The sequence below is a fragment of the Phalaenopsis equestris genome, unplaced genomic scaffold, assembly GCF_001263595.1.
Source record: "Phalaenopsis equestris unplaced genomic scaffold, ASM126359v1 Scaffold000349, whole genome shotgun sequence".
NCBI lineage: Eukaryota > Viridiplantae > Streptophyta > Magnoliopsida > Asparagales > Orchidaceae > Phalaenopsis > Phalaenopsis equestris.
The window spans coordinates 85608-110645 of record NW_018164791.1 but is presented as its reverse complement, the minus strand read 5'-3'; the positions used below and the strand labels follow the sequence as shown (position 1 = coordinate 110645).

At 34.3% G+C, this 25038-nt stretch overlaps 3 protein-coding genes across 6 annotated transcripts; 2 read left to right on the top strand and 1 right to left on the bottom strand.

Moving 5' to 3' along the window:
• Positions 1-953: 953 nt before the first annotated feature.
• LOC110026086 (nicotinate-nucleotide pyrophosphorylase [carboxylating], chloroplastic) lies at positions 954-10324 on the top strand. 3 transcript variants are annotated; one of them, XM_020726876.1, is made up of 9 exons: positions 954-1126; positions 3571-3704; positions 3788-3851; positions 5892-5974; positions 6583-6666; positions 6990-7142; positions 8101-8277; positions 9190-9257; positions 10171-10324. In XM_020726876.1, the coding sequence occupies exons 1-9, from the start codon at positions 997-999 to the stop codon at positions 10265-10267; spliced, it is 990 nt and encodes a 329-aa protein (XP_020582535.1). In that variant the 5' UTR covers positions 954-996; the 3' UTR covers positions 10268-10324. The 3 variants fall into 3 exon arrangements, with proteins under 3 accessions (XP_020582535.1, XP_020582536.1, XP_020582537.1); XM_020726877.1 differs by lacking the exon at positions 6583-6666; XM_020726878.1 differs by lacking the exons at positions 6583-6666; positions 6990-7142.
• A 2421-nt stretch (positions 10325-12745) lies between these two features.
• On the top strand, positions 12746-16099 carry LOC110026079 (transcription repressor MYB6-like). Its single transcript, XM_020726865.1, has 3 exons — positions 12746-12929; positions 13181-13310; positions 15451-16099. The coding sequence occupies exons 1-3, from the start codon at positions 12746-12748 to the stop codon at positions 16097-16099; spliced, it is 963 nt and encodes a 320-aa protein (XP_020582524.1).
• On the bottom strand, positions 16024-24560 carry LOC110026078 (protein ELC-like). Of its 2 annotated transcripts, none has more exons than XM_020726864.1 (2): positions 23285-24560; positions 16024-16078 (listed from the first exon to the last, which is right to left on the bottom strand). In XM_020726864.1, exon 1 carries the CDS (start codon positions 24482-24484, stop codon positions 23288-23290), a length of 1197 nt encoding a protein of 398 aa, XP_020582523.1. In that variant the 5' UTR covers positions 24485-24560; the 3' UTR covers positions 16024-16078; positions 23285-23287. The 2 variants fall into 2 exon arrangements, with proteins under 2 accessions (XP_020582523.1, XP_020582522.1); XM_020726863.1 differs by lacking the exon at positions 16024-16078 and adding an exon at positions 19216-19321.
• Positions 24561-25038: the final 478 nt, after the last annotated feature.

The window sequence follows — 25038 nt, the reverse complement described above, 5'->3', positions numbered from 1 at the left end:
ATGTTATGGTGCTGATATGGCTCACTTGGACCCATCATGACAGGGATTATATAGAGGAGTCTAACATTCATGATTTTCATGGTGATCTAGGAGAGAGATGCCATCGGTGTAAAATTTTGTTATTTTAATGGCCTAACATCCATAGGAATGGAGTTATGCACATAGTTGATATGTTAATGTATTGAACTCGAGCGGTAGGCATGTAAACAGATAATTGCATGCAGTGCACAAGAATTGCATGCAGTGCACAAGAAATATTATTATTTACAAAGCAAGCATCTAGGTGATTTTTTTGAACTATGAAACTAACGCATTTATGTGTGCTCAAATCATTGTGAATTTGATATAAATGAAAAACATAGGTTGGAGTTTTTTCATGACTTTTAATATTTGAGTGAGAATTTGAAATATGGATGAAAAAGAGTGCTGAATTTGTAAATAGCAATATTTGTGGTGCTCTGTATGTAATCGCCCTATAAATAAATGTATTTTTTCTATGAAAAATAATAATTGCAGATATGACTGTTTTTGTTTCAATACATGCCACATAATTCTTAGGGATTTGCATATTTAACACTTAAATTTTTATATTTATTTATATAACACTCAAATATTTAATATTAAATCAGACATGCCACATTTAAGTAGAGTTTAAAAGTAAAATAAATAGTTTCATTTAGCAAAAAAAAAAAATGTAATATATAAATACATATAAATTATGCGGGAGATCGTATGGAATATTTTTTCTCAACCATGGCTTCTCTTAAACATAAATGGCTAATAATTCCACCCTTTTACCCGCGATGACCAGCATTTCAAGGCTTTCGCGCATCACCACCGCCGCCGCCGCCACCACGGCCGCCAAAGCTTCTCCTTTCCGGCCTGCTGCCGCTACTCTTTTCGTCCCTTCTATTCTGCCCGTCTCTCTGATATTTTGGGGGCGGGATTTCTCATTAGGTTATTTCGGAACATGCATTCAGGAGGAAATTTGTCGCCATGGCTTCTGTGGAAGCCGCTGGTTCCACGGCATCTGCAGAATCTTTGGTGGTTAAGCCACCATCCCACCCAACCTATGATATCAAGGCCGTCATCGCTCTCGCCCTCGCCGAAGATGCGGGAGACCTAGGTCTACTTATCTTGTTCTCTTGTATTAGTCGATTTACTTAAAGCTTGATTCATGAACTGAATGTCTCAATAGCGGCCTGAACATGAATTATTTCAATTTTTAAATGCTTTGAATGCTCTTAATTTTTAAATGTTTTTTTTTTAATTCTCCTCTTGTATTAGTCGATTTATTTAAAAGCTTGATTCATGAATTGAATGTCTCAATAGCGGCCTGAACAGTAATTATTTCAATTTTTAAATTCCTCGAATGCTCTTAATTTTTAAATGTTTTTTTTTTAATTTTTATTTTGTGTTTCGCAATTGATTTTGGAACTTAATTATGAAATTTTATATTTCTTTCCTTTTTGGCTTAAAACCATGCATGCTTGAGCAAGGGCAATATTACTTTTCACCTAATTGCTGCATACATTCCACTCAATTCTTATGTATTTACATCTCTAACACCTTACTTATACATGAAAAATGTGTATTTCACTTTTCAAAAGTAAAAATAGTGGTACTTTTGATGTGATATGACAGATTTGGGTGATATAAGTGTAAAAACCAAACTTTTGGTGTTAGATATGTAAATATGTAAGAATTGGGGGTTAGCTTTGTTGAAGCTTACTGGGACTATGCATGTTCATTTCAGTGCGACTTTTTTTTACTATTGTTTTGCTGAAAATGTGCTATACTTGCTTGGTTTGTAGTGATCTCTTGAATTGAAACTTTACTGTTAAATATTATTGCAGATAGTATTCTGAAGTAACTTGAGAATTGTTCTACCTGTATCCAGCAATAACAGAAGGCTTTATCACAGCTTTGAGTTCTTATTTTTATATTTTTCTTGTTGTGTTGGAATAATGTGCACAGGTACTTAAGGGCTTGTTTGGGATCAGTGTTATTTTTGTTTTTTTTCTTTGTTTTTAAAAACATGTTTGTTTGATATGTTTTCATTATACTTTTATTTTTTGTTTTTAAAAACATATAAATATGTTTTAAAAACACTCAAAACAACTTTTAGTGATTTTGAGTATTTTCAAAAACAACTATATCTTTATCAATATATCAAACATGTTTTGTTTCAAATCAAAGTATAAACAAATTTTAAAAAAAAATAGAAAACAAATATCAAAAGTGATTTGTATCAGCCCCTAAAATTTTGAGGCCATTCCTATATTTACCTTACACCTGTCAATAGTAGGATAGAGAGGAGCTGGAGCGGGAGTGTACAATAGGAGGGGCGGGCGAGTGCTCTCAATTTTGATTTGTGTGTTGAGCAGTTGAGTGGAAAAGGGGAGTAGTGTTAGGAGTTGCTAGTGTGAATTTGGTCAAGAAGATGAGTGGAGGAGAAAAAAGTAAGAGAGATCTAGGGAGTCTTGAGTGGTGATTCGATCTCAAGTAGCATAAGGCAGAGAGTTGCTTGTGGGATTACTGCCAAGGCGAGTGTGCTGCCCGACAAATGTCTTAGATTAGGATTTTGATTCCCCTCAGTCCTTCTTAACTGGATAAAAGTCAATGAGATGGGACTTCAAGAGTGACAATTGGACTAGGTTGTGAGATTTTCAAGTTTCTACAGGTACGAGGCATTAACGGATTAACAGATTTTCAACTTGCTTGCCGCTTCACATGCTGGTAAATTTTGCGTTTTGTTTTTTTGTTTTTTGTGGCAAATTGGGAATTGTAAATATCTACCCTAAGCAAATTTGATATTTCGGACGTGTCAGTGCAATCTATTTCATCAACTGAGTGTATTGCTTGACTTGGTGTTTGTAATTCGTCATTTTTGCTGGGTGGCTATATGGAAATGCAAGGGATTTTGGTCATTTTCGGCACTTCAGATGCTTTAGTGTGGCATTTTTCATGAAATTCTTATTTACATAAAAATACTACCATAAAAGTATCAATTTTGTGAAGTTTTAATAATTCAAGTATTCATTCTATAATCTTAAAAAAGTTTACATAGTACATCAAGATACATAAATGAATTTAAAAGTATATACTATATAATATTATTATGAAATAAAGAGAAAAAAATTACTCTTTTTTTATGCTAAATATGAGCATGTTCTATTTTGTTTCCTTTGTTTTCTTAACTCATGACATGAGGGTGATAACATTATATTTTGGCATTAATGAACCACCATCTTCTATCCTAAGATCATGGATTATAAAAATGAAAAAAAAAAAGGTGAATTTACATACATGCCACTCATTTCTTATGTATGTTCATATCTAACACCTGAACATTCATATTTACATGTACACCACTCAAATCTTTTGCATCAAATGATAAATACCGTCATCACTATGTTCTTAAAGTGAAACACATAGTTTCATTCGTAGGTTTATGATACCAAGGTGTTACAAATGGAAATAGCAAAATTTGGGTGTTAAATATGTAAACACATAATAATTGTGTTATATATGCAAGTTTCTCAATATTATTTGCTCTGTGATATGCAGGAGATGTAACATCTTTAGCCACAATTCCTTCTGAAATGGAAGTTGAAGCCCAATTCATTGCTAAGGAAGATGGTGTCATTGCTGGGATTGCCCTTGCTGAGATGATTTTTGATCAGCTGGATCCTTCATTAAAGGTGGGATTTAACTTCTTCATAAAGATATTGTTATTTTTCTTTCATCTATATTACTAATAAATTTAATGAATTTATTTTTGCAGGTTGAGTGGTCTGTGAGAGATGGAAATTACATTAGGAAAGGCATGCAATTTGGAAAAGTATATGGTAAATTTCATACAGTGTTTAGAATATTTACATTCTGTGTATTTTGATTACAGTGTTTAGTATATGGTAACCAAGAGTGGAAAGTCTGTAGGACCTGATGATATCCCAATTGAAGTGTGGAAATATTTGGGAGATTTGGGAGTTTCTTGGCTTACTAAACTCTTTAATATTATTTTAAAAACTAAAAAGATGCCTGAGGAGTGGAGGAAGAGTATTTTGATCCCCATTTTTAAGAATAAAGGGGATGCACAAGAGTGTGCAAATTATAGAGGAATTAAGTTGATGTCGCATACTTTAAAATTATGGGAGAGGGTAATTGAACATAGGTTAAGATGCATCACGAAAATTTCTCATAATCAATTTGGATTTATGCCTGGCAGGTCTACTATGGAAGCTATACATTTATTGAGAGGTTTGATGGAGAAGTTCAGAGATAATAAGGAGAATCTACATTTGATTTTTATTGATTTAGAAAAAGCTTACGATAAGGTTCCAAGAGATATCCTTTGGAGAGTTCTCGAGAAGAAATGTGTTGATATGACTTATATTCAAGTCATTAAAGACATGTATACTAGAGCTGTTACTTGTTAATTGTGTTCAAACTGAAGGAGGATTGACAAAATATTTTCCTATTTCTGTTGGTTTACATCAGGGATCGACTTTAAGCCCATATCTTTTTGCTTTAGTTATGGATGGTCTTACTGGACATCTACAAGAGGATGTACCTTGGTGTATGCTTTTTGCTGATGATATTCTTCTCGTGGATAAAACGAGAGAAAAAGCCCAGGAAAAACTTGAATTATGGAGGTCTACATTGGAGTCTAAAGGCCTTCGTTTAAGTAGAACTAAAACTGAATACATGGAATGTAATTTTAGTAGTAATAGCTCTAGTGACAGAAGTGTGACTTTGGGTGATCAAATTATTAAAAGGTGTGAACGATTTAGATATCTTGGGTCCGTTGTCCAAAGCGATGGTGATATAGATGGGGATGTTAATAGTAGAATTCAAGTTGGTTGGTTGAAGTGGAGGAATGCTTCGGGCCTTTTGTGTGATAGAAAAGTACCGCTAAGACTGAAAGGAAAATTTTATAAGATGGTGGTGAGACCTGCAATGCTCTATGGCGCTGAATGTTGGCCTTTAAAAGAGAAGCATAATAATAAGTTAAGTGTTGCCGAGATGAGATTGATTAGGTGGATGAGTGGCTTTACACTTAGAGACAAAATGCGGAATGAATATATTCGTGATAGGGTTGGTGTAGCTCCTGTGACAGACAAAATTAGAGAAAGTCGTCTTAGATGGTTTGGTCATATTAAACGTCGACCATTAGATGATCCGATTAGGAGAGTAGATGTTTTAAATTCGACTTGTGTTAAGAAAAACAGAGGTAGACCTAGGAAGACTTGGGCTTATTGTATTAAAAATGATCTTAATTTACTAGAACTAAATGAAAATTTGATACTAAATAGGACGCAATGGAGAAAAAGGATTCATGTAGCCGACCCCACATAGTGGGATTAAGGCTTTGTTGTTGTTGTTGTTGTTGTGTAGTGAGGCTATTTAGTTGGCGTGTTTGGGGTAATTTTTAGCTTGTTTCTTGAGGCATTTACATACAGACTACCCAATTCTTATATATTTACATATCTAACACCAAAAATTTACTTTCTACATTTATACCACTAAAAGCTTTTATATCACATTAAAAATACCACCATCTTAACTTTTAAAAAGTGAAATACATCTTTTCATGCATAGGTAAGGAGGCATGTAGGGTAAGGTGACATGTGTGTAAAAATTGAAGTTCAGGTGATAGATATGTAAATTCATGAGAATTGAGTGGCATATATGTAAATATTTCTTGTTTTTTTTTTGTGGTTCGGAGGTCATGGGTTTGAGTCGCGGTAAGTCTTTTTGCAATTTAGAGATATAATTGCATTAGGAGCTTTATGTACCAACTATTTGTATGCTTTTTATTAATTGGTGTTATTTAGAAATCCCTTAACTAAGTTTTTTATGTTTTGAATGAATTTTTTCATGTAAAGGATGTGCACACAGTATTGTTGTAGTCGAAAGGGTTGCACTGAACTTCATGCAGAGAATGAGTGGAATAGCGACTTTCACTAAGGTGCGATTCATCATTCATCCATTTTTTTAGTTAATCTTTTATTGTGGAGCCTTTCCTTAAAATGTTTGGTTTTTGCAAAATCAACCTTTAAAATCTTTGGAGCAGATACCAGCTTATTGTCCTGGATATCTTTTTCTGAAACTTCATGTTTATGCTTCCCTGCTTAATGTTGTATAAACCTTAAAATATGAAACAATCACTACTAGAGAACATCTGCTTTAATTTTTAGGGGCATTTACAAAGCCCATTATTCTTATATATTTACATATCTCACTCTTAAACTTTCACATTTACATACATAACACTTTGGTGCCTTAAACCTATATATGAAAAGATATATTTCCCTATTAAAAGTGATAATAGTGATACTTTTGATGTGATATTAAAGATTTGAGTGATATGTGTGTATGTATGAAAGTTTAGATGTGAGGATGTAAATATATAAGAATTGTGTGCTATTTATGTAATTGCTCCTAAATTATTTAATAAAAATATGAATTATTGCAATTTATGAAGTGAACTTTGTCTTTGATTCTCTGTCTTGTGGCGGTACTATTCGCTCTCAAATTCTCCCTTCCCTCTCTAACTTATCACTTTGTTTCATTTAGTCCATGGCTGATGCCGCATATCCTGCAATGATTTTAGAGACGAGAAAAACAGCACCGGGTCTACGCTTGGTCGATAAGTGGGCGGTCTTAACGAGTTCTCATCCTCGTGAAACTTTAATATCTTGGGAAATTTATATACCACACAATTCTCATGTATTTACATTTCTAACACCCAAATTTTGATATTTACGTTTATAAAACAGATCTATGCATGAAAATGTGTATTCCAATTTTGAAAAGGCAGTGATGGTATTTTTAATGTGATGCTAAAAATTTTTGTGGTATACATGTAAATATAAATGTTTAGGTGTTAGATATGTAAATACATAAGAATTGCGTGGTGTGTATGTAAACACCCCTAATAGCTTTGCTTGTTTTGCCTTGCTCACCAAGCTATGTGACGATAGGTGCTAATTGGGGGAGGAAAGAATCATCGAATGGGCCTGTTTGACATGGTGATGATAAAAGATAACCATATATCGATCGCTGGTGGTGTTGTAAATGCTTTGAAATCAGTCGATTCGTTCTTGAAAAAGAAGAATCTTAAGATTCCTGTCGAGGTATATTTTCGGAAAACAAATTTTGGGCGCTGCATATATTTTAGGAAGATTTGCACACATACCATTCATTGCTTATGTATTTACATATCTAATGCTTAAACTTCAATGCTTACATATATGGCACGTTATCTGTGCATTAAAATTGGTATTTTACTTTCTTAAATTTAAAACGATGGTACTTTTTGTGTGATATAAAAGGTTCGGATGGTATAGATATAAAAGGTAAAATTTGGTTGTTTGATATCTAAATGCATAGGAATTGGGTGGTATGCATGGAAATGCCACAATTTCTTAATATATTTGCCATAGTGGTTGGTTGCTTTATCTCCAACCGCAAAGATGTTGAGTTCAAGGCTTAGTACATACGGATTAGTGTGTGAATTAAAAAAAAAAAGAAAAGAAGAAGAACCTTCTTAATATATTTAGTCATGTTATCTTAACATTTCAGCATTTTGGCATAGGGTTTCTTTTTTGTGCCTTTATACTCCTATCTATATATATTTTAGGAGCATTTACAAGTGTTTCACCCATTTCCTATGTATTTTCATGTCCAACACAAACTTTGTTTTTTACATTTATACCACCCAAATCTTACATGTCTAACACAAACTTTGCTTTTTTACATTTATACCACCCAAATTTTTCGTACCACAAAAAAACTCTAGCTTTTTTTACTTAAAAAGAATGAAATGCGCATTTTCATGCATGATAAGTTAAAAAAACTCTAGCTTTTTTACTTAGAAAGAATGAAATGCGCATTTTCATGCATGATAAGTTGGCATATGTAAAATTGAAGTTTAGGTGCCAGAGATATAAATACATAGCAGTTGAGGGGTAATGTATGTTAAATCTTCCATATTTTTATTGATAACAGTAGGTTTTCTAATTTTTTGTACTCAAATGGTGCATTTTTGCTATGTGAAGGATTATTTTCTCTCTCTGAGTTTTCATTATTTAGATTGAGACAAGGACATTAGAGGAAGTGAAGGATGTTCTAAACTACGCGAGCAAAACTGTGTGTTCCTTAACTCGAATAATGCTTGACAACATGGTGATTCCACTGCCAAATGGGGATGTTGATGTAACAATGCTTAAAGAAGCTGTGGAAATGATTGATGGAAGATTTGAGACCGAGGTATTTAGCATTGCTTTGGGTGATTTTTTCTCTATTTATAGTTTAGAAAAGTGTCAAAATAGTTCCCTGATTATTTGCACGGGTCATTTTAGTTCCATAGTTTATACAAATGACAATTTAGTCCCAAAACTCTTTTAATATGGGCTGAAATGGTCCACAAGAAAGACTGTTTCACCCCAATTTAAAGAGTGTAGGTGCTAATTTGATGTTGTTTTAGACTCTCGGACTACCCTGAGACGATAATATATGAGAACATGCAAATTTTTGGGCTGTGAATTTATTCATTTTCACTCCAGCTGCTGAAAATTACTTCATCCACCTGTTATTTAAAAGTAGGATTTTTCTTGAAATGCTTTTAAAAATAAGTTGTTTTTTACAGTCATGGTGAACATCAAAGATGAACTTTAGGGGTTTTTTTGTATGTTTTTGAAGACTGCAGTCCTTTTTTCTCTTACTAGGAAAGTTGTTTTGCGATGTAAATGTTAAAAAATGATGGATTCATAACTACTAAATAAACTAATAAAAAGATTTAGTATTCCATTCATTAATGATCAGTAAAATTAGAACTTTTAGAAGTTGGATGGTCTCTAACCAAAATATAAAAAATGTATAAAATTTAGGGGCATTTTACATACATGCCCCCACAAATCTTATATATTTATATATCTCACACCTAAACTTTCTTATATACATACATCTCTTTCTTTAGGTGTTTGATATGTAAATACAAAAGAATTGGGGTATGTTTGTAAAATTCCCTAAAATTTATCAATAAAAAGAAGGCAATGTTTTTCTAAACCAAAATTTCCTTATTATAACAATGGGCCCACTCACTGGTTTTGATGTTTTTATGAGTGCTGAAATTTAACCATCTTTGAATTTCAACAAATGAATTTCAACAAATGATTGCAGGCTTCTGGAAATGTTACGCTTGAAACCGTGAAGAAAATAGGGGAAACTGGTGTCACCTACATTTCTAGGTATGCCTCTCAAACCACTTGGCAGAAGTCCATTTACATACATACCACCACCTAATTCATATGTATTTACATATCTAACACCTAAACTTTTTACATTTATACCACCCAAAGCTTTCATTTCACATAAAAAATACCACCATTTTTTACTTTTAAAAAGTGAAATACACTTTTTCATGCTTAGGTAAAGTGGCATGTATATAAGGATTGAAGCATAGGTGCTAGATATGCAAATACATAAGAATTAGTGTGTGTGAAACTTCCTTTTTTCTTTTTCCCATTGACTATATACACAACCATGATACCACCATGCTTCTATTTGGCATCCAAAGAATTGGCTTGAACCTACTCTTGGTTTCCTTCCACAATTTGGTTAGATTTTGGCATCATGACGACGTGTTTGTGGTGTAAAAATTGGAGGAATGGTAAAATCTCTTTAAGTTGAATCAATGATTGAATTATCGTACATGTATTTTGTACATCATTATACCATCGATGATACAAAAATATGAACCACTATTCATAGATCTTCTCGTGCTAATTTCAATAACGATGGCATAAGCACTTTATGCTCCGATCACTCTATTTATATCAAGCCGGACTCATTTTCACAAAGCCTACTTGAGTGAAAACATATTATGAATGGAAGAGGAGGAAGAAGATGAATATAAAGATTAAAAGGTGGCCAAAAGAGGGGATGTTGTAACCTTACCTATGCATGAGACTGTGCATTTGACTCTTTAAAAATTAAACAGTGGTATTTTTTTATGTGATATGAAATAATTGGGTGATCTAAATGTGAAAAAAATAAAATGTAGGTGTAAAATATATAAATACATAGGAAGTGCGTGGTATGCATGTAAATGCCTCATTTTCATAATATACAATTATGGTGCATCTTATGCTTCTCTTGCAGTGGGGCATTGACACATTCAGTAAAGGCACTTGATATTTCTCTCAAGATTGATACTGATCTCGCTCTTCGAGTGGCAAGGCGCACAAATCGAGCTTAATCTTCATCGCAGGCAATTATGACTCAACCCTTCCTCTTCTTTCAAGCAATATTTTCTCTTAGGAAATTTACATATCACACAGTTTTATATTTGTCCAAGAATCACACCGAAGGAACATAATGTGGGAAGGAGAGAGAGACGTATAAAGATATTTGAGGAATCAGGTGTTTTTGTATATGATTTCAAGAACCTCTTTTACGTCTAACACTTCTCTATTTCATAGAGGGTTATTAATAGTTTGAAATGATAAGTACATCCCTGATCGCCTTTTAATATCTCAATCCTCAATTGATTGATTTCATGTCGTGAGGTCGTTGAATATCTGACAGATCGTCTTCTTGTCGGCCGGCCTTTACTTGAATGGTCTCTGACTATGTCAATTTCTAGTTCGGCCGGTCTTTGGATCAGTTTACCCTTGTTTCTCTACTTGATCAATATTTGGTCCGTCTCTCGATATTTTTGTTTATTCTCATATAGCTCTACCTAGTGACACGTGCTCCGCTCTGAGTCATTAGATTTGAAAATTTTAATTAATGATATTTTTATTTTATAATGTCAAATTCTTAAGAAAATGTGAATATGAATGTTATTTCAATTTTGATGTGATGTTAAAAATTTGAGTGATATGCATGTAAATATGAATCTTTGAATTAGTAGAATTTTCATAAATTGGCACTCTTATGGTAGTGTTTTTAATGTTTAGGGTGATGCTGGCGCTTAAAAATTATTGTTGCGGTGTAGATTTGTAAAAAAAAAAAAATTGATGTTACATATGTAAATTTAATGGTTTTTTTTTGCTTTCACAATATGGATGCCTGAAAACCTGACTGGAATTTTACTAAATGAGAAAAAAAAGGGATTTTTATATATGGACGCCCTTAAATAATGTTATTTACCTATAAGAGTTTCAAAAGATTAAATTTATGCCTTCCGTCTTCTCGTCCGCCTACGCTTCTATGGTGGATTTGATAGGGAAGGCGATAAGGGTTTCTAGTTATGCGGGAGAGATCTCTATCACAACAACTTTTCCATCTTCTCGTCCGCCTATGCTTCTATGGTGGATTCGATAGGGAAGGCGATAAGGGTTTCTAGTTATGCGGGGGTTGGCTTCGATGACGGAGATGATGTTCGAGTTGAGGAGAGGGGCAAGAATGGCGGCAACAATGCGCTAGTTATGGGTGAGTTGAACAATGTAGGTGTTGAGGACTTTGATGGCGTTGGGCTAGTAAGGGTTTAGGAGTTCGCGGATGAGACCTGCAATCTTGCAACCATTGATGGTGCCGGAGTAGTGCTAGAGGCCAATGATGTTCATGATGAGGTTGAGCTTCCGTTGGAGATGTCGGCGGCTGTCTGTCAAGGGAGAGAAGGAGGCCTCAGCCAGAAGAGGAGGGCTGGGGGTGGAAGAGGAGGACGATAGAGGCATGGGCGGATGGGATGATGGGAATGGTGTCGTAACAGTGACTTCTCATAAATTTTAATCTTTTGAATTTTTATAGGTAAATAACATTATTTATGTGCCACCGTATATTATAGAACCGTCTAATAAAATTACAGCTTTAGTTCAGTTGAACAAACCAAGTTTCAAATTGATGTTTTATCTATTAATTGAAGTGAATGGCGAAGTTAGTTATGACATATAATATATAGTTATATCTGTTTATTTTTAATCAAAATGTATTCCATATGTTTTAAATTTATCTTTTGAAATATAATAGAGGCATTTACATATATGCCACATATATCTGATGTATTTATATATCTAACACCTAATTTTTAATATTTGTTTTCTTAACACTAGTTTTTTTTAAAAAAATATATATCATTTTAATTAGTTAAATATTGTTAATGGATAAGTTAACATCAAGGTGTTATAAATATAAGGGGTATCTATATACATGGAGCATACTTTTATGTATTTTTATAGCTCACGCCTAAACTTTTATATTTACACTTGTCGCTTCAAATTATAATATCACATAAAAAAAGAATAATATTATTATATTTAAAAAAAATTAAATACATATTTTTCATGTATAGGTTTAAAACACCAGATGTTAAGTATATAAATATGAATGTATAGATGTACATAAGAATTGTGTACAACATGTAAATTTTTGAGAAAATATTATATATGCAAGTATAAGAATTGTGTAATATTTATATACACATCATGCAATTATTATATATTAAGAATTTACCCATCGGGTGTTCAAGAGGATAGAGATGGCCATAAATTAAGTTCTCAAGGGTATTACCGTCAAATCGTTCTAACGTGCATAGATAATGTCCATCTATAAATAGTCAAACCCCCCCACACTCCATCAGTTGCTCATTTTCCCATGACGGAGAGCAATATCATTCAATTCTCAATCCTTAGCTAGCCCTAGTCCCCTCTCCCCCCTCTCTCTCTCTCTCTCTCCCCGAAGCCTAGCTATCTTTCTCTCTCTTCTGAAAACCTTAGTAACTGTGGTTGTATGGATGGTCATCAATGGCGTCGGAGCCGCAGGGCCAGGAGCATTCAATTCTTACTCAAAGCCAGCATTAACTCTTTCCAAGCAAGGGTTGAAGAAGGGGCCATGGACGCCGGAGGAGGATAAGATCCTCGTTGATTTCATTCAATCCAATGGCCATGGTAGCTGGTGCTCACTTCCTAAGCTCGCAGGTTTCCATTCTCCCCCCCCACACCCCCCCCATCTCCCTAACCCCCAACCTCCGTTCTTTTTCCATCTTCCCTCGAGATCAACCCTTTCGATCCATTTTCGCTCTGGAAAAGACAAAATAGTTTGTTATTTTTAAAAAAATTACGTTCGTGCCACTGACAGTAGTCTATATCTGCGTTCAGCTCGATCTGAGCCGTTCATTACGAAACCTACGGCGGTGATTCTAACAGAAGTTTATAGAATTCCATTGCAGGGCTGCGGCGGTGCGGGAAAAGCTGTAGGCTTCGGTGGACCAATTACCTGAGGCCCGATATCAAGCGCGGGCCATTCACCTCCGAAGAACAGAAATCAATCATACAGTTGCACGGGATCGTCGGCAATAAGTAACGCATCACAACCGTCCATTTCTTTCTTTTGATTACAATTTAATTATTTGTTCCGTCTTTTTCATTACTACATGCACCCTCACTTTCTCATTAATTGCATATCTAGCAGTTTTGTCATTAATCACTTGTCATTAAGCCAATTCCTAATATCGGGCATAATTATTGCTGCTTTTTAGCTTTTGCCACCTTTCCTCTTTAAATTTTTTGTTTTTGAAGTGGAGATTTTATGCATATAAAAGGGCACATCTTATATGTTCCAACGCATTTAATTTAGAATTAGAAGATTTACATACATGCCACACAACTTTTTCATATTTATATTTATAATATTTTGGTGTGCTAAAAAAAAGGTGCATTTAACTTTTTTTTTAAATATATTCATTTTATGTAGGTAATAATGATGTTTTTAATGTGATATTAAAGATTCTAGTGTCATGCATGTTGCTATTGAAATTTGGGGGTTGGATATGTAAATGGATAAGAATTGTTTGGTTTTTTTGTAAATGACCCAAAATTGGAAGATCTTTGGTAGAATGAAAATGCATCAAGTTAAATGGAATTGAACTCTTGTTTTTTTTTTTTATAACATATTATTAGCATGATGATTAATTTAAAGGCCCAATTTTGATTTATATTTACAATCTTTGAGAAGGATCTATGTGCGAAAGTTTGGGTCACAATGATAGGAATATAAAATTTGAATTTTTACATACTAATCATCTAACACATTTAATATAACTTTTTAATCATCCAAAACCTTCACTCAAAACCTCATGAGTGAGTTTTAGGAGGGGTTGGTTGTAATGAAAAAGTGGTTAAAATGTTATATTTAAAATTTATGTGGCTAAAATATTATTTCAAATTGATGCATTTAGGTGTAACGATCAATTGAGAAATTGTTAAAAATGATAAAACATGGATTGGTTTTTTATTGTGAATTGTAATATTTTAGTGAGAACTAAAAATTTTGGATGAAGGAGGATGCTAGGTTTGTAAATAGGAATGTTTCCAGTGATTTGTATGTAATTTTTAATTGCTGTAACCCATTTTTTTTTTTATTTGAGCCATTTACATACATACTACCCCATTCATATGTATTTATATATCTAACATCAAAATTTTACTTTCTTTACTTTTATACATCCATCATTTTAAATTTTTTTTTTTTTCAAGTGAACTACACCTTTTACATGTATATTCTAGGTGGTATGAATGCAAAAATTAAAGTTAAGGTATTTGATATGTAAATACATAGGAATTGAGTGGTATGCTTGTAAATGTCCCCGTTTAATATATTATGAGTCCAATCATGTCTAGCACAACCAGAAACCGCTTTGCATGATAGTGAAGTCGGATTTAATACGGATCAAAACTAATAAATCTGTCGTTTTGTCCATAACTCCATCCCCACTAATAAATAGCAACCAAACAAAAACAATCCATTTTTTACTATCGTCCTATTCCTCCATGATTGATTGCATTTTTTTTTTCTCATATTGATTGCATTCATATTTTTTTTATATATTTCTTATATTTAAATTTATATCTATACTATTTTTATATAACAATCAATTTATGCACGGAAGTAGATTTTTTTTAAAAGTTAAAATGCTAATATTTTCATGTAATGTCAAATATGTAAATAGATAAGAATTGGGTGGGTATGTATGAAAATGCCATTTTTTCCATTTAGAGTTTTCCTCCAACCAGTCAACATTTTAAATTCATAACTTTAATAGCAAGTGAAAATTTTTCACTAAATATAGTTTTTTTTAAAGACTGTAACTTTGACTTGTGTGCGTTAAAAAAAGAGCAGATTTGAATTCATGTCAAAAGTCCTGAATTCAGAATCTGCAACACACACATCTCTTGCATTTATTACCATCTTATGTGTTTCTTTTTCTTTTTGTTGTTTTCCTTCGTGACGCGTCCTCGCCATTTAATGCGGCAACATGCATTATAAGCCCTCCCCCTCCTCTCTCTCTCTCTCTCTCTCTCTCTCTCAGAGAAACTCCATTGTCGTCGTCCCAAAGGTCCCATCTTTCTCTCTCCTCATTAACTCTCCTCCCATCCCATCCCCCATTTAGTGGTTCGATTTGTCCACCTCCTTCACTGAATCCAGTAATTAAATAAGCAGGTGGTCCACCATTGCTGCTCAGCTCCCCGGCCGGACTGATAACGAGATCAAGAACTACTGGAACACTCACCTGAAGAAACGCCTTCTCCGAATGGGGATCAACCCCGACACCTACGCCCCCTCCTCCCCTTCCTCCGCCTCCACAGCCTCTTTTCCGCCCACCCGCCACATGACCCAATGGGAAAGCGCCCGCCTTGAGGCCGAAGCCCGCCTCTCCCGCGAATCGCTCCTCTTCTCCTCCGCATCCTCCGCCGCCGTCGGCGGAAACATTTCCACTACCGACTCCGAACCCCCCGATGACTCCCTCCTCACCGCCAAACCCCAATCTGACTTCTTCCTCCGCATCTGGAACTCCGAGATCGGTGACGCCTTCAGAAATCCGCAGAGGACTCTCCGCGCGGAGGAGGCCACCACCACCGCCCCGATGACGGAGAGCAAGAGCTGCACGTCGGCGGGCGGGGAGGTTCCGTCGGGGCCTCCTGATTCTTCGAGCTCCAACGAAGTGGATGAAGCGTCGGACGAGACCTACCAGCTTTATCTGAACCTCACCGGCGACGAACTGGGGCTTTTTCACGGCCAAATGGGCGGCTTCTCCCTCTTCTCTGCTGATCTCAACGATGCCGTCTTCCTGGACACAGCATTCAAATGAGATTATATGATGCATGTTATTATTAATTATGAATATATAATTATTTTGATTAAATATAAGTATGTTAATCGTGCTGGTTTTGAAGTGGTTTGGGGTGGGTTTTTCTTTTCTTCCCGAGCTTCCATTAATGGAATGGAATGGAAGCTTTTGTTTGATGTTTTGTTAAGTTTCAGGGAGGAATGGAGGGGTTTTTGGTGGGGGAAAGTTATTTCATCTTTCCTCTTGTTGTATTAGCCTAGCTTTTATGCCTTGTTTAAATACTAGGCTTGTTTTTTTTTTTTTAATTTTTTTTTTTTGGGGGGAAAAATTTAGATCTCATGCCTAAACTTTCATTTTTACATACACTCATATTGGTGCTTTTAAAATTATGCATGAAAAATACGCATTGCTATGTGTGTAAGTATGAAAGCTTAGGAATTAAATCTTCAGGCTATATAATGCCACTAGATGAAATGATATTCTTTCCAGAAAGGCCTGGCTATGATGGGGACACTTTGAAAAGGTAACTAAGATGTCGAGTGTAATTAATATGACAACAGAGATTGCTTGCTCATTAAATATGCGAGCTCAGATACATAATGCATCAACAGCAGCTTAACGTCGATGGTAAATCCTACCAAAAGTAGAACCAACAGTTCAGATTTCAGAAGAAGCTGTCATGTAATAAATCTGCTTTATAAGATACTTTATATGTGCATGCTTGAGAATGAGCACACATGAGCACTAAACATGCTTGAGAATGACATCTGAGTATTTATAACACACACACACACATGAGCACTAAACATGCTTGAGAATGACATCAAATAATAGGGTAGGAGCATTTACACGCATATCATCCAATTCCTATGTATTTATATATGAGGGCCTGTCTCGTAATGGATTTATAGCAGGATTTAAGCTGGATTTAATCTAAATCTTGTGAGATGGTGATTTTGGACAAAATAAGGCCTTAGATTTGATGAATTTGGATTTCACGGATCTTGGCCTTGAATACCCTATTTACTAAATCCTGTGAATTGGTGGATTTAGTGAATCTAGGATGGACGCATCCCTCGTGAAGGTGGAAAAAAATAGGAGTTTTAGGTCACGCCGTGATCCTGTCATTGCGTTCCCAACTAGCTCAAATTGCAAGGGCACGGTAACGAAGCTGGTGGTTTTGGATGAAATCAAAGCGGGCTAGGCACATGCGAGGGTTTGGAGGAGAGGAGCAATCTAGGTGGGGCTTCGAAGAGAGAGAGAGTATTGTTGACAAGTGTTTCTATTGATATTATTTAGGTTAATTTTTTGAATTTAATTTTGTTTAATTTTATTAATTTAATTGATTAATAAAGAATATTTGATTAAAATATTATGAGAATAATTACACTTAGATATGTTTATTTATTATTTAATTCTTGATTAATAAAATAAATAAATATAATTTCTTTATTCATCCAATAAATTTATAAATATAATTAATAACTAATTATTTTTATTATAAATTACATTTCTATTTAATATCTAATTTAATTAGTTTCGTAAATGCAGAGATATTAGTTATCATATTTTAAACAAAAATATTAATTAAATTTAAGAAACTAGTTTGACTATTTTGAAAGGTTTTAAGAAATTGAATTTAGATGATTTATTAAATTCTATTATATTCTGTTCTTAAGTTCTAACAACCATATCACATAAATTCTGACAGAAATTGCCAAATAATTTCATAGAATTTATTAAATTCATTGCTCATAGAGATTTAATCCTTACAGAATTTATCAAATCCCACTGACTTAAATCTCATCCATTGCGATAGAGCCCCTAATTCTTTCATAATGCATAAAAAATAATCACTATTTTCAATTTTAAAAAGTGAAATAATTTTTTTTTTAATGTGGCATATATGTAGCAGATTAATTTACATACAAATGACATAATTTTTATTTGTTTATATATAAGGATGCTAACGATCCAATTTCAAGCCAAGTCAAGATTGAATCAAAATTGGCTCGAAGAAAAATTCGATCCAAAATTTTAGCTCGTAGCTCAGCTCATGTTTCTATTAAATTTCGATTCGAAAAAAATCGAATTTATTTTTGAGGGATAATGATCTTCGGACCTAAATTCGCTAAATTCAGATTCATAAGCTGTAATCGAGTTGGTTTGGGGCCGACTCAAAATCATGTTGAAAAAACTTCAATCCAAGATTTTGGCTTGTAGCTCAACTGATTTATTTCAATCTGGTCTCAATCCGAGCCAAAGTTCGAATCAATCTTCGAGCAATTAAACAATTTTCGAGCTAAATTCACAGCTCTATTTACATATCTAACACTCAAGGTTTAATATTTACACTTATAATCAATCATCTGGGTGTCCATAAACCAATGCATGCAAATGTTCATTTCACTTTTAAAAGGTTGTAATGGTGGTATTTTTGATGCAATGTTGAGTGGCATGTATGTAAATATGAATGTTAGGTGTTACATATGTAAATACATAAGAATTACGTGGTATGCATGTAAATGCCCTCTTAGATTTGGATTTCACATGCGAGAATGGACAAAAAAATTTGTACATCACCCCATTTAGTTGTATTTATTTACACCTCACTATCCTATAATTAAGAAATAATTAAGAAATAATTAAATATAAAACTATAGAAAAAGGCCCTTAAACTCTTCTTGGTTTGTAATATGGTAAATTATTCAACCAGAAAGAACAAAGAGATTAAGACGATGATTTCAAGGTGCATATACATAAATACCACCCAAAGCTTATGCAATTACATGTCCGACACCTAAATATTGCTTTTTTACATTTCTATCACCCAAATCTTTTATAAGATATCAAAAATACCACTATTATAACACATAGAACTTGAGTAGCCTGTATTAAAAGGTGCAAATGAAGGAAGTAAGAGTCAAGTGCATTTTGACACTAAATTTTGTAACGAGATATATATGTCATTTTATGATAAATCAGGAAGGATTTTGACAAAACAATCATGTGGAACAAAAGTCATCCAGAGACATCATATCAATTAATGGGTAATGAAATATGTATGTTCTAAAAGCAAAAATCATGATTTGGCTAGTCTACAAGATCTTATTAAATCATAAAATCCAAGTGTGCAAAACTAAAAAAGGGAAATGTACATATGTAGCACACAGTTCTTATGTATTTACATATCTAACACCTAAAGTTCGATATTTACACCTATTACACTTCAGTTTTGTAAACCTGCACATGGAAGGATGTTAAAAAGTTAATAATGATGGTATTGTTAATGTGATGTTAAAATATTGAATATTATAAATGTAAATATGAAAGTTTTAAGTGTTATATAAGTAAATACATAAAAATTGTGTGGTAATGTATGTAAATGCCCCAACTAAAATACCTTAGTCAACTATTCTGCTGAATATCCATAACTTTCCACGGATATTCAAGAATAAAAGGTAACTATTTTAAACAGCTTCCATGGCAGCCCAAAAAGCATCGTTTTACTCCAACAAGCCTCATTAGTCTTGAATAAGCTTTATGAATTCTTATTCTCTATTTGACAAATTTGAGTATTGCACAGTTCTTTTTTGAATAACTTCACTGCAAGTTATAATCAATATACTTTAATTTACTTATTTGCCTAAAAAAATATAGGATTTTTAACATAATTCTGAGTGATGCATCAATTAATGACTAACAGGTAAATTTTCTCCTATGCTATTCTTTGTACCTATGTGGACACACACATGAGTGGGCTATATTTTCATAAAGAGTTTGTTGTTGGCTTTTTAAATTGGAGATATTCATTTCATTCTATTTTTACTGTTAGTTTTTAGGATTTTGTTTATGATGATGGGTATTTAGTGGCTGATTTGCTTGGTTTATATTAATTCTCATTATGCAGACTCCCAACATATGCATTCTATTTTCCATCCTATTCAATCTTGAAGAGAAATTGGAACATATGCATTGAGATTAGAAACTTGAAAATAAAAATCAACATTGTAAATTTATAATGGAGTAGATAGTTCATTAAATAAAATGTAACGAAGTTATCAGTTGAGTTGTAAATTTTAATTTGTAATTCGTTGTGTAATTACAAGTTTTGAGCAATAACAATTTATGATTTTTTTTTGTTTATTTATTTATGTGTCATTACTTATAAAAAAAAATGCATAAAATGAGCACAAGTCGAACAAGTTTGTTGAAGCTGAAATGAATCGAAAATGATCGAGAAACAAAAAAAAATCAAACACAAAACAAAAATGAAAAAGCCAAACATGAACACAAATCAGACTCTCTCAAACTCCATTATTTTTGCACCCCCTAAAAAGAGAGCAGGATCTGAATAAGAGGTGATGAACATGAGGCACATCGTAAGTGTGCTCAGGAAGGAAACAAAGGCAGGAATTCTACCTAGGAAGGTAGCAGAGACCATTTGAAATTGTGCAAATGAATATTGATTTGTTTTTTTATCGTGAGGTGAGGTGTAAGCCTTTAAACAGTGAATCTAAAAATTAAAATATTAAATTAATAAAAAAATATAAATAATAAGTAATACTTTAATAGAAGAGTAAGTTCAAAATGATTTTATTAAAAATCAATATATGATCGTAAAAAGTCATAGAAGCATTAACTCTAAGATAAACTATTAAATATTAGGAAGACTTACATACACATCACTATTAAATATATGCAATTTTACATATGCATGAAAATGTGAATTTCCCTCATAAAAGTTAAAATAGTGGTATTTTTCATGTGATATAAAAAAATTGTGGTATAAATGTAATAAGCAAATATTACGTGTTACATATGCAAATACATAAGAATTGGTTGGTATGAATGTAAATGTCCCAAAATATAAACAAGAACTATAAAAAAAAAATCACTCGCAATTTACTGTAAACAATCCCAAAATATAAACAAGAACTGTAAAATAAAAAAAAAATCACTCGCAATTTACTGTAAACAAGAAGTCTCTAAGATCATAAACTTTAAATTCAAAAGTAAGTCCACTACCATCACTTAAGAGGTTTTCATTAGAATCACTAGTGTGGTTGATTGCTCACTCTCCTTACCGATATTTGTATCAACGTCTTCCCAATCTTTCTCAACACTTTCAATTTCAACCATCTTATTTAAGACAATTTTATATAGATAATTTTGATATTTATTAAGTACAATTCTAAACTTAAATTTTTTGTTAGTTTCTTGTTGCCTCAACAAGAAAATGACACCATGGGAGCAATGTGCTATACCACACACTACAACACATCTTATTTTGCACTATTACCATATATGTATTAACCCAAGTAGAGTTATTAGCAATAACACACTACCAAGTGGATTGAGTACATCTAATTAACTTCAATTTAAGTTTAACTTCTTATAAATCATTAATATTGTTAAGAAGAAAATCAGTTATATTATCAATAAAATTTCAAAATTCCTTAAAATTGTACCTTTATAAAAAATTAGATAAACAAATTTTAACCTCAACATAATCATTATTAACTCTTTGAAAATAAAAAAAAAAAGTTTATAAAAATATTCTAATTTATCAATCCAGTTTAAAAATAACACCGGCTATAATATCAATTTGATTTAGTATATGGTGGGGTTAGGGGTTACAAATGAAACTAAGTGATGCAATATATGAAACCAAGTAACTTAGATTAAAAGTAGGTAGTTCAAAAGATCGATGTTCAAGCAAGTAAATTTTTATAAGTCAATAAAATATGAAAAATCCATGTCAAATGATAATTTAATGATTGAATATCAAAAAAAAAAAAAAATCAGCGAGAATTTGAAATCATCAAAAACCACAAATTGATCAAGATTCACAAAAGATAAAAAGAAACTCAATTATAAGCAATTTGAATAAAATCCACAACTAACAAAACTTCTGAATTATTTGGAAGAAAAAAAATGCCAAATAAATAAAATCTAAGCAATATGTTGATATAAACTTAATTTATCACGACTGACCTATGTCGACAACTATTTTAAGTAGCTTAGGAATTGGGTCTACATGAACCAAATCAAAATCATGCTCGGAAGCGTAGCACATTGTTTGAAAACAAAGTGAAAAATTTCAAGGTATTGGGTTCGCTCGAAGAAAAAAAAAACAAAATCGCTTGGGTGATCTCTTATAGACATAATATCTTTGTTCTTCTCATCATTCTTTCCACTAAATCCCCAAATTTCATGTGAAATATCAGTTATCAATTCCATATTTGACTCATTCAAACACAATTGGTTTAGTTTTGATGCCACTTCCAAAAAACACTCGAACAAATCATTGCCTAACTATTACCATGATCAAACTATGTTATTTTGCATCATTTCAAAGTAATTTCTAGTAAACTCTTGCCCACTTCTTACCACTATGTAATGATGCATCACATTCAAGATATGTTCCAATATCGTCATCAGATTTACTTCATGAATCTTGTAGATTTTGTCATCAGTATTATTATCCAAACTTGGGACCAACAAGGAGTATGGATTCATAGTATTTTTGCCAAGCGATGAATAATCTAAGAGAAACCATCATAGCTATATGATATTCCTAAGGGGCTGTATGATAACGGAAACTAGGGTGTATGTTCAATCTTGTCAGACGGAAAAAATGACAATTTTTAAATCATGATTTAGTAAATCCAGTTTCTTCTCAAAATTACCTTAAATCCCCAATTTACAAAATCTCAATTTTGTCTTAAATACCGGATTTGCTAAAGCTTCTAAATTCGTTACCAAACAACCTTTATTAGTTTGAAAGGATTTTCCAGCTAAAATCAATGAAGAAATTTAAACAAAACTCTCATCTGACTGAAGCAAATCCTTGTAATCTTGTCCTGCATTGTAATTACCGACTAAATTGAGCTTGGCTAAAAAACTACTAGTCATTCACACTTTGAGCAATTTCACCCATTCATTTTAGAAAATTCCCACTACTAAATACAATCATTAACTTACAAAAACAAACAAAATATAGTAAATAATTGTTGCTGAAATTCAAGCCATGGATTAAAAAAGTTATATAAAGTGATGCACAAAGAGAAAGAGGAGTATCAACCAAATCACACCGAAATATTTCTCTTTGCAAGCAACATCATCGAGAACTAGACACAATAATATAAAAATGGGGATAAAAAACATAGTTTGCTCAGGAACAAGTTGAAAAATCCGACTAACCTCCTATGAAGCAAAATGCGAAGAACCTCTAGCTGCCATGATTGTCACCTGAGCCTGAACCTGTGCGGCTCGCACCTTAGTTTCCAACGCCCGGTGAAAGAATTGCTCCCTGGACAGCGCCCTCACATTCTTCAGATACAAATCAGATGGAATCGATCCCTCCTGCATCGCCTTATCTAAGGAATAAATGGTGTCCTCCACTGCAAGGTCCGCCGCAGCGCACTCAAGAAGCTGTTTCGAGGGCACATCGGCCGGCTGAAACACATCATCGACATTGACCTCGTGCGGCCACTTCCCCTCGCTCTGCTTGACCCATTCCTCAAGCAAGTCCGTGTTCATAAGCACAAGTTGCAGCTGCTGCTCGAGCTTCTCCTTCTCCTCCGACATCTCGCGGATGCCGCTGGCGAGCTCTTGTTCCCGGCGCCGAAGCTCAGCTTGCGAAGCAAACATCCCCTCAATCTCCACCTCACGCGTCTTATGGAGCCCGGCAATGTCAGCTTGCACGGCCTCAATGATCTTGTTGATAGCGTTTCGACGGGACACCTCGGTGGAGTCCTCAGACGGCCTGCCATGTAGCCGGGAGGCGTAGGGGGCCAGCGAGGAGAGGATTCGGGAGGATAAATGGGAAACCGAGGGGGGAGGGGAAGGAATGGGATTTGGAGGAGGGAATGGAATGGGATTTGGGGGAGGATTAGGGTTTTGACGGGAGAAGAGAGGAGGATCGTTACTGAAGATCTGGGAGAGGGAGCGAACGAGGTCTACGAGGTTTGAGGAGGGGTACACCCAATTCTGAAGGTAGGGTACGCGGACGCAGCCAGATCGATCGACGTGGGGATGATTGGGTTTGACTACCATGTCAGGGGTGGGATTGAGGAGGACGGAGGGAGGGGAAAAGGGGTAACGATCGACGAGGCAGATGGATGAGGGGATGTTGTAGACGACATTGGCGAAGACGATGGGGATGGTTCCATCGGCCTGGAGGAGATTGAGGGTGCGGCCATCGTTGTGGGTGAAGGAAGAAGTTTGCGGGCGAAGGGAAGGGTAGGCTTCGATTAGGGAGACGAGATGTTGGCGGATGAGCCACTTCGTCTCCTCGGCGTAGGGAAGAGCAGAAGGGCCGCGCTGTGAGAGAGCGTTGCTGAGAAATTGAAGAACGTGAAGGGATGAGGGGCCGGCCGGAATTGGCGACGGTGGCGCCATCGCTCGCTGCCTGAGGAAGAGAATAGATTCGTGTGGCCGGTTGTCTGTGAAAATATTACATCAGTAATTAGAGCTGCTAATTTTGGATCGTAATAGTGTAATCCCTGCTTTATGAAAAATTATTAGGTCTCACGACCTCATATTCTCTGCATGCGGTAGCGAATGAAAAATTCGTAATAGTTCGGAATGTCCCTGCTTTATGAAAAATTATTAGGTCTCACGAACTCATATTCTCTGCATGCGGTAGCGAATGAAAAATTAACATGTGTAATGGTGGGCCCCCCACGAAAATAAATAAGCAGAATGCGTGACCGACCCGAACTCCGCCCAATAACCGGAAAAAACGTATATTTGTGCTTATGGAATCCCGCCAAATCTAGCATTTGGACATTTTCGATCCCGCTAAAAATTATTAGTGTCTTATGGATGTAGATTTTTTTATTTTCTCGTCTGTTAGTAGTCGGCGAGTAGGGCAGAGCTCGTCTGTTAGTATTCGACGAGTAGGGCAGAGTTCTTATTCCATTTCGAGACCACATTAAATGGATTTCTCATTC

Bases quoted from the DNA above. Each gene is read 5' to 3' on its own strand.
- LOC110026086 (XM_020726876.1), top strand. From the start codon at position 997: ATGGCTTCTGTGGAAGCCGCTGGTTCCACGGCATCTGCAGAATCTTTG. The intron at 3,852-5,891 runs GTAAATTTCATA...TTTCATGTAAAG, and splicing joins GCAATTTGGAAAAGTATATG to GATGTGCACACAGTATTGTT. The intron at 8,278-9,189 runs GTATTTAGCATT...AAATGATTGCAG, and splicing joins ATGGAAGATTTGAGACCGAG to GCTTCTGGAAATGTTACGCT.
- LOC110026079 (XM_020726865.1), top strand. From the start codon at position 12,746: ATGGTCATCAATGGCGTCGGAGCCGCAGGGCCAGGAGCATTCAATTCT. The intron at 12,930-13,180 runs GTTTCCATTCTC...ATTCCATTGCAG, and splicing joins CTCACTTCCTAAGCTCGCAG to GGCTGCGGCGGTGCGGGAAA. The intron at 13,311-15,450 runs GTAACGCATCAC...TTAAATAAGCAG, and splicing joins CACGGGATCGTCGGCAATAA to GTGGTCCACCATTGCTGCTC.
- LOC110026078 (XM_020726864.1), bottom strand. From the start codon at position 24,484: ATGGCGCCACCGTCGCCAATTCCGGCCGGCCCCTCATCCCTTCACGTT.